This window comes from Falco biarmicus, chromosome 11 (genome assembly GCF_023638135.1).
Source record: "Falco biarmicus isolate bFalBia1 chromosome 11, bFalBia1.pri, whole genome shotgun sequence".
Classification (NCBI taxonomy): Eukaryota; Metazoa; Chordata; class Aves; order Falconiformes; family Falconidae; genus Falco; species Falco biarmicus.
This window is the reverse complement of record NC_079298.1, coordinates 30,900,426-30,915,271: the sequence shown is the minus strand read 5'-3', so window position 1 is coordinate 30,915,271 and position 14,846 is coordinate 30,900,426. Positions and strand designations below refer to the sequence as shown.

Sequence of the window (14,846 nt, the reverse complement as noted above, 5' to 3'; positions counted from 1 at the left end):
CTGCCCTCTGCACGCTGGCGCCCACGCGTCTGGGCTGCAGCTGCCTGCAGCATCCCCCACATCTGGGCAGCAGCTGCTCAAGGCGCAGAGGAGACCCCAGAAACTGCAGCTACCGCTTATGCCTTAAAAGCCAGGAGGGTGATGCCTGGCAGATGCCGGTGGGAGCTTCTCCTGCTACCTCGTGCCAGACCACCCGCGTGTCCCGAGCCAGGTCACTGCGCGAACGACCCGTGATCTCTGCCGCTGCCCAGCGTGACACAGCAGCAATGCGTTTATTCACTGTTAAAGGGAGGGGCACCACCACCAACAGAAAAAGCAAATGTACACAAGAAAAGTGACTGAAGACAGTCTGGTGGCTTGCGGTGATGCCAGCAGCTGGGCCGCCCTCTAACAAAGGAGCGGTCCCGCACGGAGCGCCAGCAGTCCCTCCCGGAGCAGGCACAACCACGCCGAAAGTAGGACGGGGATCAGAGGTGTGCAAACACCGGCCAACAGCGAGCCCTGCTCCCTGCTCCCTGCTCGGACTCACGCTCCCGGGAACCTGCTCTCGGAGAGGTATGAAACCCAAGGAGCTACACAGACACCGCGATAGCCAGCCTTGGAAAGGAGACACCGCGTATTTCTTGCAGCGTAACCAAAAGAAGCGAGGTGCTCTGCAAGGATAAAGAGAATTAGCACGGGTTGGTGCTAAGGGCACGCGGGTGTTAACGATGAGAGCACCCGCGCAGGCTGTGGCAGGGCAGCTCGGTCTCACAGACACCCCCAAACCCCATCTGGCACACGGTGCCGCCGGCTGTCGGGGGGGCAGGGGGGGTGTCACACAGCTGCTTGAAGGGAGCCACAAACCCGGTGGGGAGGAGTGTTCAGTCTGGGCTAAGCATCCCGGAGGTAAAGCTGTCTGGTGGTGAGCTTCCCGCTTGGGGAGGATGATTTGCTTGGGGAGGATGATTTTCGGGGGCGATTTGCAATTTCAGAAGTCTTAGCATCAGCACCAATTAACCACCTCCCCCAGCCCCATCTGAGACCCAGATGGGAGGCATAAGCCAGCCTGTCCCAAGTCTTTTGGCGTTTGCAACTTAAATATGGGAGCAGACGCCAGGAAGAAATCGGTTTTGTTTTCCTGAAGAGCCACCCCATACCCTGCAATCGGCGTTTACAGCACGAAACCCCCGTCTCCGTTACTCCCCAGTGATGGTGCCAGGGTGAGCTTTCTTCATCGTATTTTGGTATTGAACTCCTGGCTAACTCTTAATTCACTGTACGAGGGAGACAACTAGGCTATCCGACACTGCTGAGACAACTCAAGCGACAAACAACTCAAAGGTAACAAAAAGACTGGGAAGTAATACAGAAACGTGACCTAGCTGTGAATCTCCTGCCTTTTGGTTGCTTATGACGGAGGTGTCCAAAAAACAGAGGTTGGGAAAAATTAAGACATCCTATTTACAAGTTCATATGCACTTAAAATACATAATTGAGCCCCATTCCTCTGATAATGCACGTCGTGCACCCACAGAGAGAACGTAGCTTGAATGGTCATAAAAAAAAATCTTCAAAGTTTTTTTTTTTCTTAAAAAAAATAAGTTATTTTAGACCTGACAAATCACTTGCCAAAGGGAAGCAGCTGTTAAACAGAAGCAGTTACTCAGTTATACAAGGGCAAAGAAAGCATCAATCAATGAGCTTTAGAGGCTTGTATAACGAAGGAGGCAATTTCAAAAGCTTTTAAGAAACTCACTCTCCAGCTAACGGTTGTTCACCAGCTTTCAGTGTGCATCAGCCCAGGTTTAAAGCTCTGGGGTTTGTAACCGTGCCGGGCTGGCCAACGGCAGGGTGCTACACCCTGCGCGTAAGCTTCTGCCGAGGGGTGGTGGATGTGAACGTGCTGCTGCAGACTCGCCGTGGCACCTCGGCGGTAAGTCGGCGGCACGGAGCCAGCCCATGGGGGGAAGGCAGCGTGGGGCAGGGGGAGTTCAGCCGGGACTCCCCTCCCTCGCCATGGCCGCGTGGGTTTCACACCACCGCTCCTCCCGGTAATGTTTCTGGCTGGCGAGCACCCGCGGGCTGGCGATGTGGTTTGTAATGCTCAGTGAATTCATTCCTCTCCCCTGTCCCGTCCTCCCCAGGGCTCGTTGCTCTGTGTCCGCATCCAACCACAGGCGGCTTGGGACCGCTGCAACCGGCTCCTACCTGCACGGGGTGGAAGCGCAGGGGTCAAGTCCCCCTCCAGCTGCCAAGGTCCAAACCTGGAGCCCAGGTCCAGATCGCACTGCACCGGGGGAGGAGGCAGCTCCAGTCCCCCGCCCCCTCTCCCCGGGTCCAGGTGAGATGCTGGCTGAGCCACGGTCCTCGGAGGAGAATGGTAAGAGCTGGGTGCGGGTTTTCTTGCTGGGGATCTCTGTGGGCGGACGGAAATGGTGAGAGTTTCATTTCCCCATGCTACAGGGGCGAGGGGGCGGGGAGGGGGTGTCCGAGGAAGTTCAGTCCATCACAGGACAAAAAACAGGATAAGCACCACCAGCAAGATGATGAAGAGGACGATAATTGCACACCACTGCCGTCGATCTGGAAGGAAAAGGAAGCATCAGTCTTCCTGCTTTAATAGAGAAGAAAAATCGGGGGAGAGGTTTTCTTCACTGTACTGCTAGGAGCTCAATTTAAGCTTAAAGAAGCTACAAAAAGCCAAAGCAGCAGCTCCTCTGGCAGCGTGCCCCACTGCAGTCCATGGGGCAACAGCATTCCTCCTCCAGGACACACGCATTTTTGGGGACAGCTGTGGGAATTTTGAGGCTTCTCCCCAATTTCAAACAAACTTGATTGGCTGGGTCAAAAGCAATCAGGAGGAAGAAGCAGAGAGCTGCTAGGTGTTGCTGTTCAGTCAGGGAGTAACCTGTTTGCTGAAGGAACAAGAAGGGGTCCAGTGAAAGCTGCCCAAAAGAGCTCTGCCAGGAAGAGCTTGTGACAGCTCCACTTAGGAGAGTGCCAGGAATGAGGTCTCCCCTGGATGTCTTTACACCTTGCTGTCCCCATGCATGTTTTGCAGAAGCTCATCACTGCATCACCTCTGAGAGCTGCTATCTGTCTGTAGCAGTGTCTGTGACGGTGAGATAACGCCCCTGTGAGATGAGATCACGGTGCAGCAGCAGGGACAGGGCTGCTGGCACCCCGTCCCAAATTCTGGGTACGGTAGCTACCCCAGGAAGAGCCCTGCTGGTCAGCCCCACCACATGCGACGCCAGGGGCAGCAGAAATGCTTTCACAGCTCTCAGAAGCACTCTGCAACGATCAAAGCATTTTTCTCAGAGGAAAAGGGAGATACAAACAGTTTGCCAGCGATTGTGCTGCCACTGGGCTACTGGTGACCCCAAGTGCACCATCAGCACTCCAAATGCTCTCTCTAGGGCCATATTTCCACCACCTCATTAATCCTCCAGCCAGCCTAATCCTGAAGAATACTTCTCCTCCCGACTCGATGCTGCCTCCATAACCTACCCAAGCACCTACGGGAGAGGGGTAACGGAGGAGGCAACTGCTGGGCGCACCGCCAGCGCTCGGAGAGGCGAGGAGGCGGCGGGGGACTTCCCGGCAGGCACGCTGGGTTTCCTGTTTGCTCTGCCCACGGCACCCTGCCAGCCCACCGGCTTCAGGCACAGCCTTATAAGGACTTTTCTTGTGGGTTCAGCCTCCCCCCCCCGGTGCAGAAATCACCTCTTTCCTCTGCCAGCTGAGAGATGTATCTGACTGATACAGGCCTGCAGGCAGGCAGGCACCAGCAGCCTGAGGGCAGGTGGGATTTGGGAAGGGGCTTGCTGCAGGCAAGCATTTGGTGTGGGAGAAGCCACGCGAGGTGGCAAGTGTTTTATGGCACCTTGAAAGCTTTTGTTCAGCAGACAGCCCAGGAAACTGCAGCAGAGCACGAGGCTGCAGAGCTTCCCCTCCTAGCATCTAGAGGGGGATTTTCCCACCGCAGCAGTAGCAGCATAAATAGAAAGGCATCTGTAAATAAAACAAAGGCAAAGGACAGGCTGCAGAGCAGTGTCTGGGCAGGAGCAGCTGCAGGGCTTGGAAGTCTTCCCTCTCTTTCAGGCACCAAGAACTGCTCCCTCCTCTCTGCTTGGGTCTGGGATGGCTGTCGGTGGGTGGGAGCACATAGTGTCCCAGCCCAAAGATCCAAAGGCTTGTCTCTCCCTTTCCAGGACTGGATCCCACTTTCCAGGACCTACCACTTGTCATGTGAGACACTTTGGCGAGCTTCTTCATGACATTATCAAGCCGTGACTGAGTGCTGTCTAACTCATGGGAGAAGTCATCCAGCATCCTGGGGACAGAGAAGCACGGCACTTGTCAGCAAGTGGCACATCCCTTCAGCATTTCTCGGCACGCTCACACACATTGATCAAAACATGAATGTTATCAATGTATCACACCTTGGCAGAGAAAACAACACAGCCTGGTCTCCTGAAAGCAACCAAGGGGGGAAAGAAATCCTGCTGAAGCAGCAGCTCTGCTTTGGTGGAAAGTGGGAAGTCATTTGGGACTCCTGTTGGACTGGTCCCCTGCATGTTCACGGCTGAGCTCTACGCACCCCTGCGAGGTGAGGAGCAGGGAATTTCCTCCTTTTAAGAGGAAAGTCTCACTTACAGTCTCTGATTAGCAGAGACTACTTAGATCTAGGTGCCAGGTTGGACTTTAAATCTCTTTCCTTGTTCAGGACTTGCAGCTGAAGCTAAAATCTTGTTCCAGTCAGGTATCAAGCATGAATGAGATTTGCAATTGCTTTTAAGGTGCTTTTTGAACTCTGCATGGAAGCTACCACCTCTGCCTCTTCCACACAGCGACTGCAGTGAATCTGAATTCTGTAACAAATCTGAACACGGTTCATGTTTCATGAAGCATGGCTTCATGAAGCCATGTTTTGTCAATGCCAAGAGCCCATTTGAAGAGAAACAAGCACATCTGGAATCAAGGTACCAATCAGATTGTCTCCAGCCAGCGGGACTTTAATGCTTAACATATTTCAAAGGACCAACTTCCTTCATCTGGGGTTCTAGAGTGCTTGTTAAACCCTCATTCAGTGGGCAAAAAGTTGTAAAAAAACGCATTGCAGTAGTTACCTACTTGCTACTAGTCTAGCAAGCACTGATGGCTTATGTGATGACTTGGAAGCGGACACACCACAGTAACATGTTTCTATGACAGCAGAACACTCTCATGCTGCAAAAGTTCATACAGGAGGTAGGTGTAAAGTTCCTCCTCTCCATCAAAGTAGACGTCACTTCACAAGGGACATAGCCCTCCAGTCTCTATCAGCCAAGGAGGGCTCTTAGGCATTGAACCCTTCAAGCCTCTGGAAGTGGTAGCTGTTAGCCTGCATAACTGGAAACTATATGCAGTTGTTTGCAAAGGACATGCACTGGGAAAAAAATCTAATTTATATGTAAATGGATGGATGCAAATTATTTTGTGAGCTACCCTTTAACCCTTTGCGTGGGTGAGGGATATTTTTAGCTTTAACTATGAATAGTAGCTCTGTGCTGCGTTTCAGAGCAGCAAGGCAGAGCCAAGAGCCCCCAGGTCAAGCAGTTATCTGTGGGCAGCACAAAACCCCATGGAGTGAGAAAGTGCCCAGTATCCCCATTACACAGCACCTCCCTTCCTCATCTGTTCAGTACTGCTGGATGCCTGAAGCAGAGGAGCCAACTGTGTGCCTTAGGGAAGGTCCATAAAAAGGAGAGAGAAGGAAGGGTAAACTGGCAGCCAAGCCTGCCCTAGGTGCAGGCTTTCAATGAGACTGCTGCTGGATCCTTGCAGGCTGCAGTAAGAAACGCTTTCTGCTGCCTAAAATCAAAGGTTGGCTAGGAGAGGCTGCCTGAGAGACTAGTAAATTCAAGGCCCTAACAGGGGTAGATACGCGTGCATGGACTACCAGCTGTGTGGCAGCCAACCCCACACCCCACTGGATTTTTGGTGCTGTGTCTCACACTTACACTGCTTGCTCCTCCAGCTCCCCACCGATGCGCTGGGACATGTTCTTCAGCACTCCAATGCTGCCAGAGACCAGCTCCAACTGCTCATCTTGCTGCTCCACAATCAACTGGGACCAAAGAGAAGGGAAACGGGCAGTTACAGGTCTGCTGCCTCCTGCAGCTGGGTTGGCACCAGCCAATCCAGTGGACAGACACTCACTGCTTGGCCAGCGTCAGCTGCAAGGCCTGAGCACAGCCATAAGCCACCAGGAACGAGGACCGCATTCCTAAGAAATGTCGACGTGAGAGCCACAGGTAAGCCTCCCCAGCATGGCATCCCTGTGGCACAGCAGGCTGCAGTCGACATCACTGCAAATCCAGCCTCAGCTCAGCCATGCCCCCTCCCCTCCCGGCTACACCCACCACTAAAGTGACTCTTGAAAACCACAGGGGCTGGTCACCAAAACCTCCACAAGCCCCCCCGTCCACTGCAAGTATGGCAGCGGGGCACCAGGGAGCCACACAGATGCTGCGCCTGGGAAACATAACCTGGAACCTGCTGCAGCTAACAAGAGGTTAATGTGAGTAAAGGCTGTTGCAGCTTCTACAGCTAAAAATAGCAAGCCTGGCTCTGACTGTGCCAAAGGAATAGGTCTGCTGATGTTTTTAAGTCACTTTCAGGGCACAGTCCCACTAAGGATTAGACTTACCCTAGTTACCTATTTCTGAATCTATTTATCTTCCTAGAGTCACTAGGTAAAACTCATCTGAGCCGGGGCATCATCTACTAGCTTTAGTAGAGTCTGGCATCTCCAAGGAGCTGCCTGTTTAAAGGCCCATGTTGAGTGGGGTGCTGCACGTGGGTCTGCACCTCCGGGCGAACTGCCCCTGCAGCGGGGAAGCACCTCGCCAGGGGCTCTTGCAAAACCCATGCACAGGCTTTCTCACGAATGTCCTGTTGACAAAGGCAGGAAAAGGAAGCAGGCATGTGCTCCTGCTTCTAGCCTGTTCTGATGAAGATGCACACCAACAACAGCAAACATCAGCTCATTTTTTCAGCTTAGGGGAAGCCGCATAAGAGAAACAGTCTCTTTTCTGTTTGCAACATTTCTGCTTTTCCAAAGATTTCAGCAATCCCCGTCGTATTAAAGCTTAGTGTGCTACATCCTTCAGTTCACATGGTTTGCCTTCTGCACAGAGCAGAAGACTCAGGCCTCAAGGGTTAAAAACTCTGCACCAGGATGCATCCAAGGCTGTGGTGTACAGGAAACACACGCACAGGTATATACTGCAAGCAAAGAGGAGGGCTCTTGGGTCCCTGGATCCAGACCAGCCAAAGACTGAATGTTTTTTTTCCTTCTTACAGCCTGTACCTCATCCCCAGCACTCATTTGGCAAGCAAAGGTATTTAGTCCGCATGGTGCCAGCTGCCTTACCTGTTGTTGAGCTTGCTGCTCCTCGATGAAGTGTGAATTTGCTAATTGCAGCTCCCGGTCCAGACGGCTGTATTTGTCAGGTCCAGAGCTCCAACTCTGACTCCCGCTTTCTCCCAGGAGTGCCTAAACAGATGCAGAGAGCCCTTAGCAACACCCTTGTATCTGCTTACAGCCCATCTATACAGGTGTAGGGGGAAGGCAGACAAGGCAACGCTCCCGTACACACGCATACAACATCCTTTTCCTCCTGCTCTAGTGCTACTCAGTCAGAGTGGTGTTAGGAACTAAAAGGACACGATGCCAAAATGCCAGCCTGGGAAGTCTCTGCAGCATGATATTGCAGATGTGCCTCTCCAGCAGCAGGAGAGCTGGAGTACGACTGACAGACGGTACGCACAGGAGGTCTGCACAGCACAAAGGACTGGCAAAGGTCTGCTCGAGAGGCAGCACTGCATGCTAGGACACATGAGCTGGGATGTATCCCGATACATTGTGCTAACAGATGTATAGCTCGAACTGAGCACGGTACTACTAATGACAGGGGCTTAAGAGGGTCTGGATAAAGTACTTAACCAGTTAAGCTGACCATAAAATAGTGTGGTATTTCGCAGTGCTGTGTGCTCATGTTCTTTGATTCAGGTTACCTGTTCCTCCGGCGTACTGCTCAGTTGCCAGCATACAAGATCACACTTGCTTACAAGCTCTACAACCTGAATGGAGAAGGTTGTGCAGAGCCAGCAGGGACATGGCTTTCCAGCCAAGTTAAATCTCATCCCTGGAAGGAGTATAACATGAGTGACAGACACTGGAGAACGAACACGGCCCACAGGTGAGGAGCTGCACCCTGCAGCACTATGAATGGGTTAGGGAACTCTGCCCACCAGCGTGGTGGCAAGGTCGACTTGTAATGAGACCATCTTGCAGCTTCTGGTCACGGGCAGGAGGGGATGGCTGAGTATTTATGAAGAACAGCAAGACAATGACCAGGCTGCTGTGGCAAGCAAAACCCAAAACAGTCTCTGCAGTTCATCTGCCTTGCAAGGTTCAAGGCGGAGTGACAAAAGCCAACGGGCTGACTGTGCAGGAAGCCAGCAGGACATCTAGCTTTGTCTGCCCCTGAGACACTAAGCAAGCTCCTGGTTCTCTCCAGTTTGTGGCAACTGCAGCTACTGCTTATTTAGCGTGGTGTGCTTGTTTTGCTGCAGCTTCAGCAGGAAGGCCTGTTTGCCAGCCTTAGCCTGTGAGGGTCAGGTTGCCACCAGCCAGCCTCTCGGACACAAAGGCACGCTGGAAAAGCTTCACGGTCTGGAGGAAGGAGAGGAACTGGGGAAGGGAGAGGAAGACAGCAAAGGGAAGTCGGTTTTCCTGACCAGATGTCACTGCACGAGCTGGGCCATATGGTCTCCCGCAGCTAGCAGGAACTTCACGCAAAGGAAAACAGCAAAACACAGACACAGCTACAGACTTGTTTGAGCAAGGGTGTAAGGGACTTCGCTTCTTCAAGTGTTTGCCAATCATGTCAATTATCCCTGTAGCAAGCTCAGGAATCAGCTCTGTGCTTCTCAGTAGCTTGTTGCAATTTGTCATTTTTGCCACAAGTGGCAAGACTGATGCCACCAGTTAAGTTAAATCATACGAAGGATGAACCGACTTTTACTGAGGCAGCTCTGCGATCTCCTTACAGCCTCCTCATCAGCTGGGAAGAAACACAAGCTGCATCTATTCCTATTCCTTAGATTACAAATACAGACAACTTGAGACTCCTTGAGCTTCTTCCATCTTCTTACATGGCTACCTATTACACAAGGCAGCTGTGTGAAAGGATATTGCAGCATTTTGGCTCCTAAATACAGCAGAGCGCAGGATTACATTCACTGACATGGATTCTGAGTCCGTTCCCCCTGAGGAGGAGGGAGATTCCCCTTACTGCCAGATGATGCAACACTGACAGTTGTACACAACCAGATCTGAAGACAGACAGATGGCAAGTGCTGATTTACTGCTTTGAGAGGGTGGCAGCAATGTGCCTGTGAGAACCAGCTCTCTCAGGTCAGCAGAACAGACACGGTTCACACACAGCTTTGCTGCAGCATGCAAGCCCCTTCCCAGAACAAAGGCTTTTAACGGGATGAGTTACAGACAGGATGTATATTGTAATAACAGCTTTTACAGTTTTGATCAACGCTATACACTACCTTACGCCATGGGGCCTTGGAGTAAGTGAAAATGTAAGTTTCACCTAACATGTACCTTAAGACAACAGCTGGTAGAGCAAATAAATCCTCCTCACTCCTTCAAGTACCAAACAGCCGCTGCATGCACTCAACTTGCCTGTTTCTGGTTCTCACCTGCCTGTTTTTTCTTTCAGCCAGTGCTTGCATGGAGGAGTTTGACATCTGATCCTTCATTTCCTGTTTATTCAACAAAAGAAGTGGTATGTAAGCATTGGATTTGAGGTGACAAGCAGTTTCAGGGTGCTACAGGGCTGTCTATATCTAGCAAGGCTTCTTTAGGGGGGGTGAGGGAAGGGAGGTTTTCTTTGAAAATGTACAGTTTTAAAGAGTCTAGAAAGGTATTGTAGAAAGCTTCATCACAGTTCATTGTTTTACTAATACTAGAATCAACAGCAATGGGATATTTTGAAAATATTCCTTATTTACTGCACATTTTGTTCCACTACAGCCAGAAACAATTTGCATAACATTTAATATTCCCATTGATAGACTGTAAGAAAGAGTTATGTTCCTCAAGGTCTTAGAAGCCTGTAAGCCTCTGTACTTTATTCCCAGTTGCATCTGGTTTTATATTGCACAGTATGAGGCAGACTTCCTGTCCTGTGGCCGTCCTCTCTGACTATGCCTACATCTTCTCTTTCACCACTTAAGTTTTGCTGTTGAGTTCCTGGAGATCACTAGCCACAGAAGGCTCCCCATCACAACATAAAGTTGTCTAGTTTTCACAGGGTAGGCTAGCAAATAGTCAATATGATCTAGCAGAGGTTAATCCACCAGCACAGTTCTGATGTCACCAGAACATTTAGGTATATTTTACTGTCCAGAGATGTGTAATAAATCACCCATGAGCATCAGATCCCACTCGATTACTTCTCACCAGCTAATACGCATGCTGCTGTGCGTCAGGAATTTCCCCATGGAAACTGGAAGTGGGCTGCAAAATGCCACTAATGAATTTCATTTAACAGTAAGAAACATTGCTCCAAAACACATTAGCCAGCACTTTTCAGCCAGGAAAAGAGGACCATAGAGCAGGCTTGCCTGATCCTGTGGGTTTGGGAGTGGACCACGTCGAGGGCAAGGCAGTGAGCACTTGCCTGCTACCCGGAGCCAGCGCGGTTTCAGGATCCCTTCCCACGCAGCAAGCCTTAGGAACTGCATCCAGACCACAGGACTGCAGGTAGGGTGCATGCTTGCTGCCAGCCACAGCAATGCGTTTTGTGAAGCAGGAACATCGGAGTCATGAGGAACAGCAGAAACTAAGCTAAACTCAGTGTAGCTATTAACAGGGAGAAAACTTCCTAACTATCAGCTTGTTACCAGGCAGCGAAGGTTTTGAGAAGATGCTTCGTCTCTATTTATTACCACCAAGTTGTTAAAATTCTCTTTTTGCTTCTAAGTGTGAGCTTAAACACCCAAAAAAAATCTCCCTGAAGTTAAAAATAAATCTAGTGGTTGTTTGGTAGAGGTAGGAAGCTGCAGTCACCATGTCAATAACACCAGGCTTTAACCACCTGTCAGTGTTCAAAGTGGACTCCCTGTTTTTGAAAACTAGTGCTACAATAGCACAGGACAGTTGCGATTTCCTTCAACTCTGAAGGGAAGCTCTAGCCTCCCCTGCATCACAGTGGGATCTTTACTCTTCCTCTCCAGTTACTATAGGTTCCCAGGCTTGCTGTTGTGAGACAGGTGTGAGGACTTAAAGGGCCGCAGCAGGAAAAGGAGAGTATGCCACGGGGGGCACCTGCACCCCTGCAGCCCCAAACCTCTCTGGGCAGCCCCAGGAGGGAGCACACAGGGAAGAGGAGGAAGCCTAAGAGAGAGCAGGTAGCAGGTTTATTCTCTGCTCTCCAGTTCAGCACAGAAACAGCCACAAGCTTTCCTTTTTTAAACCGCCTAATCACTCCCCCGCCTTCCCTACACTCCCACCCCAAACCCACATTCCTTACCCTGACCACCTGCCGTGTGCTCGTGATGAAGGCTTTCCTGATACCCAGCTCCGTCGCATCGAGGTTGAATTTCCGTGGGTTTGCCTCAACAATGCGTAGGCAGTGAGTCAAGGAATCCCCATGAGTGGTGGTGGGTACGCACACAGATCGACAAACCCCAAGCGTGCTTCAGCGGGGACCTACCAAATGGCCATTGCGATGTGCTTCTTCCCAAAATTTGATTAGCAACATATGAAACACTGGAGGAAAAAACAGGCATAGCAGGAACGCACTGTGCAGCACATGCACCAGTGTGAGGTTTCTCTCTTCTTTTTTTTTTTTTTTTTTTTGTTCTCTGATGCTGCACAGCGCTTTCAGGAGTGTTCAGATGAACACAAGGAAAAAGGAGTATTTCTGGAAACCAGCCTGGAGTATGACTGACTACACAGAAATCCAAATTCATACAGCACACAATAGGCTTTCTGGAACAAAGCATCTTGGAACATACCTTGTCAAAAGGAAAACAAAACAAAAAGGCAAAAGGAAAATCCTTTTGCTGAACACACTTGCCTTAATTTCCCATCTGCACTCTGAGGAAAGCTGATGTAAATGCAAAATTTGACCCCAAATAGTCCTGATTTCTGCAAAAAGCAACTACTGGCAAGCACTGGTACTCAGCCGTTTAGTACAACTTGGGAAATGCACACCCCTACCTCCAAAGGACCACAGAAAGGATATTAATTGTTTCATCCAAGTCTTCCAGGTCCCACTCGATGCTCCGCAGATTGTTCCTGAGCTCATTAGTGGTCCAGTCGATTTCTTCTCTTGTGGCGATGGAGGGATCTTGCAAGAGCTCTGTCCACCTCTGGAAGAGCCCCTGGGCGGTGTTCACAGCTTTCTGCACCTCCCTGCAGCCAGGGTGATTAAAGAGAAGCAAAGGGATTAACATCAGTTGCCCTACAGCAGTCACACCAGGACAGCGCTGTGCCCAGCTGAGCAGCCTTCTCCCAAACATCTTTCCTTCAAACAAGTTTTAGTATACTTTGTAAAATAAGGATTTGCCCTACCTGCTGGACAATCCTGTCTGCACCACAAAGCAATGAGCAGCAACTTACAGGTCAGCTTGAAGGGACCTATTTCTTTAGGGCAGTTTCTGTTAAGTGTCACACAGGCAAGCCAGGGCAGAGTGTCTGGACAAGGCACATCTTTGGCAATTAATGTTTTGCATTCCTCTCAACAGCTTTCCTCCAAAGCCTCTTGACTACCTATGTCAGATACCCTAAGGGCACACAGAATTACAGGAACTGTCCCCACAATACAGCCAGGCAGGCTGTTGAGTGGAGCACTGTTTATTTTAATTCAGCATTTAAAAAATACACAGCTCTACTATGCTGGCTTAGGGAACAGAAGTCTTTTCTGCTGCTCTAAGCTTTTTGGAGATGAATGCATTCACAGCACGGGAAGGTAGGCTTTGCTGACAGCACTGAACACTGCTTTGCTGGTTTGGGGTAAGTGGGTCTGTAAGTTTGGGTCATGGTCCATCACCGTGGCCATCTGTATTTACAAACTCTGTGGTCCTGAGCTGTGAAGCCCTCCCCCAGGTTCATGGGGAGCCAGAACGAGGGATGCAGACGAGATCAGACTTTCTGGCATGAAAGGTGGCCACCACGCAAGCCCAAGAGGTTGCACACAGCATCCACGTTAAGATGCAAGTGTTTATCCCCAGTGAAGGAAAGCAGGTTATCAGTGAGGGAAGCTCAGGACAGATCAACTGAGCGCACAACCTACAGGGGTGCCAGGCCATCAGCTTTCTTTATGTTACACTGTGGCCTGAAGTACTCAACTTTGCTGTCTAAGCTGCAGTCTCTCAACACCCTAACACATGCCCTTCTCTTCTCACACGCCTACGGCTCCGAGTCTGCCACAGCTAGTGCCCTGAAGTCAGCAGCCCGCACTGAGGATCTGGCAAGCTTCATTCCCTCCACTACTTGCTAGCAAAGTTTTGGGTTTGGTTGTTGGGGTTTTTTTTCCTTCATCTGAGCAGGAATTTAAAGCAGACCTGGATATCCTGTGACGGGAGGAGTTACAAACACCAGGAAAGCAAACCAAATGCAACACCGGTGGCTCCACCACCACCAGCCCCTTCGAACCACTGGGTAATAATTAACACTGGGAGCGGCAGCACATCCCTTCTCCCCTCCCAGCCCTTCCTCGCACGGCGCAAGAACTTCTCCGGGAAGTTTGACGGGACGTTTACTCCCCACCCATGGTGACTCCTGTTTTTTCCCCTCAGCACCAGTTCAACCTGGCAGCGATTCACTTTCCCCGGCAGCACCAGCATCCCTTCCCACACCTCTCGCCCTCACAGGGCTTTCCCCACCGCTCCCCTCGGAGCCTCCGCTGCTCCCGAGAGCTGTTCTACTGTGACATGTGGTAGGAGACTGGCCTGCAGCAGGAGCTGATGGTGGCCCTGGGGTAGATCTTGGAGACCAAGGTGCTTTCACCTTATTAGTTACGATTTTTCTTTCCTCCTGCCTTGACCACCTTTGGTTTGTGTTTGCCCGGGCTCGGGGCCCTTCTCTGCTTGCTCCCACTCCCGCCCGCAGTCCAGGCTGCGGTTTCTGCCGCAACTCGGTGCCTGCCCCTCTCCATCCCTCCGGCCGGCACCCCCGGCCTCTTGGTGACACCCCCCCCAAGGGCGACATTTCCCAGCCGCTGCTACCTGGCTCTGACGGCAGCTCTGACTGCGGGGACAGGCAGCCAGGCTGTCCCCAAGCCGGGCCACCGTGCCAGCACCCGCACCTGCGGCCAGGGCCCCCCCCCCGCCTCCCCCGGCCCAGGCCCCGGCCCCGGGGGGCGCCTACCCGGCGCGGCGGGGAGCGCTTCGTGCGGGGAGGCCCGAGCGCGGCCCGGCACCTGCCCGGCACACAGCGCCTCGCCCCGGGGCCTCCCGCGCCCGGCCCTCGACGCCGGGCACCCAGCGGGGCCCACAGACAAGGCGGGGGGGACGGGGACGCCATTTTCCCCCACCCGATCGCCTCCAGAGACCCCCGACCGCCGCTCACCCCGCCCCTCCTCAGGCCTGCCGTGCTGCGGGAGGCCGCTCCCAGCCCGGGGGAGCCCCCCCCGGCCCTCTCCCCGGCCCCCAGGGCGCGGGGTGCCCGCCGGCGGGCAGCGCTCACCCCTTCACCACGAAGAAGGGGTCCTCCATCGACATGGCGCTGCCGCCGCCCCCGCCGCCGCCGCGCGCCCCCCGCCCCGCCCCCGCCGCCGCGCCCCGCC

The 14,846-nt window shown here is 52.2% G+C and overlaps 1 protein-coding gene across 3 annotated transcripts; it reads right to left on the bottom strand.

The window, feature by feature from the left end:
* Positions 1-231: 231 nt before the first annotated feature.
* STX6 (syntaxin 6) lies at positions 232-14,846 on the bottom strand. Of its 3 annotated transcripts, XR_008824674.1 has the most exons (9): positions 14,747-14,812; positions 12,292-12,472; positions 11,586-11,669; positions 9,751-9,813; positions 7,403-7,525; positions 5,988-6,094; positions 4,224-4,318; positions 2,191-2,565; positions 232-653 (listed from the first exon to the last, which is right to left on the bottom strand). XR_008824674.1 is itself a non-coding variant. In XM_056356138.1 (8 exons), the coding sequence occupies exons 1-8, from the start codon at positions 14,779-14,781 to the stop codon at positions 2,489-2,491; spliced, it is 765 nt and encodes a 254-aa protein (XP_056212113.1). In that variant the 5' UTR covers positions 14,782-14,846; the 3' UTR covers positions 232-2,488. The 3 variants fall into 3 exon arrangements, 2 of the variants coding, with proteins under 2 accessions (XP_056212113.1, XP_056212114.1); XM_056356138.1 differs by having other exon boundaries at positions 232-2,565; positions 14,747-14,846; XM_056356139.1 differs by lacking the exon at positions 4,224-4,318 and having other exon boundaries at positions 232-2,565.